Here is a 5839-nt window from a genome sequence, read left to right as displayed (position 1 = left end):
GTTTTATTTTTGCATTAGTTGGCAAAAACGCTTGCCAGCTCAAAACATTTGGTGACCCCGACGTGATATCGTCACGTATCAAATCGTCGCGTTTGCACTAATTGGAATACTTCTTCCATTTCGCAAATAAAACTTTATAAGTTCTCGGTTATCGGCACACCTAATCAACGGCAAATCAACATGCTTCCCGGAGCTGAAGGTGCTACTGGTGATGACGCAGTTAAGGTGATATCTCTTTATAAAAAGAGGACTCTATCATTAAAGAAGCAGCTAGATGACATTAACCAGCAGTTGTCTCCGGACTCTCTAAGAAGCTTGGATGAGGTGGACATTGCTATGTATTTGGAATTGGTTGAGCGCCTTCGCACGAGTTTTGACGAAGCTCAATCCTGCCTTGAAGCTGAGGATCATAGCGAATTGGCCAGTGAAGTCAGTTGGTCGTTCGCTAGGTTACACATGGAGGTTAAAGGCAAGCTCACACGTGAACTTAATCATCGCAGGGTCGACGTTGCGCACTCATCAACAGCTCGTCCATTCGTAATCGATGATGCATCTCCATCGTTTATTATTTCTCAACGCAACCGACTTCCTGAATTGCAAATTCCACACTTCAGCGGTGAATATACAGAGTGGCCAGACTTCATCGCAATGTTTAACTCGGTTATTAACAATTGCGCTGAGTTAAGCAAAATTGAAAAGTTTCAACATTTGCGGGCAAATTTGAGAGGCGCTGCCTTGGATACAGTTCGTTCCTTGGAGCCAAGTGATACCAACTACGACAAGGCATTGGACCTCTTGAAGAAACGGTTTGGCAACCGGCTACTCAACTTTCAAGCGCATATAAAAGAAATTTTCGCACTCAAAAAGGTGGAGAGCGGCTGCGCTTCTGGTCTGCGCTCGTTCAGCGACAAGCTAAACGCACATCTGCGCTCTTTACAAACGATGGCAACGGGGGAGCAGATTGCTGATGGATTTCTCATATACCTGATCTCTCAAAAGCTCGATACAAAATCGCAAATCAAATGGGAAGAAGATCTGCCAATAAATTCGCTTCCAACTTGGACATCTATGGCAACGTTCCTGGAGAAGAGGTGTCGCATGCTAGAAAATGTGGAGGCCACAGTACCAGCAGCAAGCAGCACTTCCGTGGCAGGCAAACGTTCACCTCACGGTAACAGCAGTTCTCGAAAGGCACTTGTAACATCTTCAAGCTTATGTTCGTTTTGTGGCTCCACTAGTCACTGGATTTATGGTTGTTCTCAATTTGGAGACTTATCACCCGCTTCGCGTTATAAGGAAGCCAAGCGCCTACAGTTGTGTCTCAACTGTCTTCGCCAGGGCCACACATTAAACAAATGCAAATCAGGACATTGTCGGCAATGCACATCAAAACATCATTCATTGCTACACATGCATAAAGGTGAGCAACCTGCATCGCTTCGTTCGGCCGACAACACAGGCGCTGGAACGGCACCAACGTCTTCGATGAGAGTGCAGCAAGTAGCCACAGCTGCATCATCAGAAAACTTCGTCTTGCTGGCAACAGCAATTATACATATCAAAAATCGTACAGGGTGTTACGTTCCCTGTCGCGCACTGCTCGACTCCGCCTCTCAGGTAAACTTTGTTACATGGCGCCTGGTAAATCAATTAAAATTAGAAACGAAAAAGATAAGCACTTCCATATCTGGTATTGGTGCATCCAATTTCGTCGCTGACAGGGCAGTTGACATTTTCGCAAGGGCACGTAGTGATGACTACACTTTCCCCTTTGAAGCTATCGTTGCCAACACCATCACCGATCACCAGCCGAACTTCGACCTAAACATCGATTCGTGGAACATTCCGCCGAATGCCAAACTCGCAGATCCGCTTTTCTATAAATCGCAACGAATTGATGTCTTGCTGGGAGCATCAATATTCTTCGAGTTAATGTGCGTTGGCCAAATTAAGTTAGCCAAGAACCTTCCAATCTTACAGAAGACCAGATTAGGATGGGTCGCTTCTGGTGGAGGACTACATTTCCACAAATCATCGGCTTTAGTTGCAGTTCGTTTTCATGCAGAAGAAAAGGAAGCTAGTCTCGATGACCTTGTCAAGCAATTCTGGGAAGTCGAGAGCTGCTCAGTTCTGCCCACTCAATCGCAGGAAGAAATTAATTGTGAACTTCACTTTCAACAAAATTATATTCGGCTTGATTCTGGTGAGTATGCTGTACGACTACCGTTAAATCAAAACGCTACTAATCTTGGCGATTCATATACACAAGCCAAGCAACGGTTTTTAAGTTTAGAAAGAAAGCTGCAGCAGAAGCCCGGCATTAAAGCTCAGTACTCATCATTCATGGATGAATATGCTGAGCTGAAACACATGGCACCTGTAAGGTTGGAACCACAAATTAAAAATTTCTTTTTGCCGCATCATTGCGTTCATAAGGCTGACAGCACAACAACGAAATTGCGAGTCGTGTTCGATGGCTCCGCAAAATCAGCCAGTGGATATTCGTTAAATGATATCCTCATGGTTGGTCCAACCATTCAGCCTAAACTCTTCAACACACTTTTGCGTTTTCGTATGTTCAAGGTAGCCTTAACGGGAGATGTCTGCAAGATGTACTGCTGCGTACGCATTTTGCATCCGGATAATTACTTGCAATGCATCCTATGGCGAGGCGACCCCAAAGCTGAATTAAAGGCATACACACTTGACACTGTTACGTATGGTACCAGGCCCGCCGCGTTTTTGGCAATTCGTGCTATGCATCAGCTGGCAACAGACGAAGAAGCAAACTTCCCGCTTGGAGCACAGATCGTCCGCCGAGATTTTTACGTCGACGACCTCATCACTGGTGCAGACACCCTGGAACAAGTGATTGAAATTCGTCGCCAAACAACACAGCTACTTCGCAGGGGAAATTTCGTTCTTCGAAAGTGGTGCTCAAACGTTTCTGCATCTCTCAGTGGAGTTGCTGAGTTTGACCGTGAGCCGCTGCTGCAGTTCCGCGATGGCACGCACATTACAAAGGCGCTTGGACTAGTATGGGACCCAAAATCAGATGACTTCATTTTTTCACTTGCACCTATAAGAAATCACAGACAGGTAACTAAACGCGTCGCATTATCAACAATAGCCCGGTTTTACGACCCACTAGGACTCATAGCTCCAGTTTTAACTCAAGCAAAAATATTCATACTAAGCATGTGGAAAGAACGAGTTCACTGGGACGAAAGTTTGCCACAGCATTTGCACAAGAGTTGGACCGATTTCTGCGGTGAACTTGAATTAGTATCCAATTTTCATTTCCCTCGATATGTACTAATGCCAAACTCTCACTTAGAACTTCACGCATTCTATGATGCTAGCCTAGCTGCGTACGGTGCATGTGTATATGTTCGAGCGCAATACATCGATGAAGTCAGAACCAGCCTATTATGTTCGAAATCAAGAGTAGCGCCATTAAAGACTCTCACCATACCAAAGCTCGAGTTATGCGCAGCCTTGCTACTCGCTGAGTTATTGGACTCGGTCAGGCAGACACAAATATTTGATTGCAGCATACACTGTTGGTCGGACTCAACCGTCGTGTTATCGTGGCTACGGGAGGAGTCTTCAAACTTCAATATCTTCGTTTCAAACAGGGTCAGCCATATACAGACGCTAACTAAGGGAATGCTATGGCACCACATTCCAACTGCGCTCAACCCAGCTGACATCTTGTCACGGGGAGCATCCCCAAGTGAGCTTCTCAATTCCCAGCTTTGGATGCACGGTCCATCCTTCTTACTTGGAGATCAGAATGATTGGCCACCAGCACCTGATTTTCTCATCGACATGCCAGAACGGCGGCGCACTACTCTGGCCGCAACAATCCACCTTGAAGATATTTCACTTCGCTGCAAGTATCTAAACTCATTCAGCACCATGCAACGAGTTTTTGCATACGTTTCCAGGTTCATGGTAAGAAAAGATCCTACAACACCGAAGACGTATGGCGCACTTACACCTGAAGACATCAAACTTGGAACACAGCTTTTATTACGCCTGATCCAGCAGATTCACTTCGCTCCCGAGTACAAAACTTTAAGGGCCAAAAGAAGAATTGAATCATCCAGCGCAGTATACTCACTCAATCCGTTTCTTGATGATTTCGGGCTTATAAGGGTTGGTGGTCGCCTTGAAAACTCAATGCTGGATTATGAAGCACGCCACCCAATAATTTTGCCAAAACGACACCCTATTACCATCGCAATCATTCAACATTTTCATCAAAAATTTATGCATGCTGGACCGCAAAGCTTAACAGCCTCAATTCGATTACAATTTTGGCCGATTGGTGGGCGAAAGACCGTAGCCGGTGTAATCAACAAATGCTTAAGGTGCTTTCGCCTGAAGCCAAAAGTTATGGAACACATTATGGGTGATTTGCCACAACACAGAGTGCAGCCATGCAGGCCATTCTTTATAACCGGCGTTGATTTTTGTGGTCCTTTTTACTATAAGTCCGAGGTACGCAACAAGGGTCCAGTCAAGTGCTATATTTGCATCTTTATTTGTTTTGCTGCAAAGGCAACGCATTTGGAGTTGGTGTGTGATTTATCTACCGCTTCGTTTTTGGCGGCTCTCAAGCGATTTATTTCAACGCGTGGAAGACCAAAAACAATCTGGTCAGATAATGCCACAAATTTTGTTGGAGCGCGGAATGAATTGACAGAGTTAAAAAATCTTTTCTTGTCCACGTCCCATCTCCAAGCTGTTCAGGGGCACTGCCTGGACGATGGCATCGAATGGCGCTTTATCCCACCACGATCTCCCCACTTTGGCGGCCTGTGGGAAGCAGCGGTAAAGGCGGCTAAATTTCACTTCTATCGCGTGGTTGTCTCTCAGTGCTTACATTCGAAGAGCTGCGTACTCTTGTATGCCAGGTATGTGCTATAATCAACTCTCGACCCCTTTATGCAATTTCAGAGAATCCTGATGACTTGGAGGTTTTAACGCCGGCTCACTTCTTGATCGGAGCGCCATTTAGCAGCTTTCCAGAGCCAAACGTTACAGATATTGAGACCAGTCGATTAGATCGTTGGCAGCGTTTGTCTTTCATGCAGCAGATGTTTTGGAAGAAATGGAGCACGAATTACCTAACTATACTACAAGAAAGAAACAAGTGGAAAGCAAAGGTCCCGAACATTCGAGAAGGAGCAATGGTTTTGTTAAAGGACGAGAACCTTCCACCATTAAAATGGCAACTTGGTCGTGTAGAAGAGGTTATTCTTGGCAGAGACAAGGTGGCCAGAGTGGCGCTTATGCGGACAGAAAATGGCGTAATACAACGAGCCGTTAATAAAATTGCACTTCTGCCTATGGAAAATGTTGAAGGCCAGAGTCCTTCAACGGGGGAGGATGTTAAGGGTTAAGCATTGCTGACCATTCAAAGGTTAATGGTGTCTGCGCGATCGACTCTTTCCTCATTTATCTTCGCACCTCATTCGCCGCAGTCAACTCCAGCTAGCCTATTGTTTTGTTAAGTACATATATTGTATATCCACTTCTATATGTACATAAAGATCACATGCATAATTATGTAGGCATATGTATGTAGCTACATGTATAAATATATAAATGCATTTAGTTTGTCGCATTAGGTGAACCGATAACTGTAAGAAATTGTTGGTTGTAAATTAATAGAAGTACCAATTATGTACGTACAAAGCACTTAAGTATTTGAGTGCCTAACATTTCTTCTTATACATATGTACAGGAATATGAATATAAATTCCGCAAGAAAATAAACTGTCTTACTTTGAAACTTTTTCTCGAAACCTAAAGTCATAGCGCGTAGTCG

At 44.6% G+C, this 5839-nt stretch overlaps 1 protein-coding gene across 1 annotated transcript in view; it reads left to right on the top strand.

Moving 5' to 3' along the window:
* Nucleotides 1–180: 180 nt before the first annotated feature.
* Nucleotides 181–5839, top strand: part of LOC118754883 — a 10318-nt gene continuing 4659 nt past the window's right edge. The window contains exon 1 of the mRNA XM_036489756.1: nucleotides 181–2717. Within this exon, the coding sequence (XP_036345649.1) occupies nucleotides 181–2717 (2537 nt within the window). The remainder of the gene's footprint in view (nucleotides 2718–5839) is intronic.

This window comes from Rhagoletis pomonella, unplaced genomic scaffold, assembly GCF_013731165.1.
Source record: "Rhagoletis pomonella isolate Grant_MI unplaced genomic scaffold, Rhpom_1.0 Rhpom_scaffold_04840, whole genome shotgun sequence".
Taxonomy (NCBI): domain Eukaryota; kingdom Metazoa; phylum Arthropoda; class Insecta; order Diptera; family Tephritidae; genus Rhagoletis; species Rhagoletis pomonella.
Note: the sequence above shows the minus strand (reverse complement) of the source record. Positions and strands in the feature narration are given on the sequence as shown.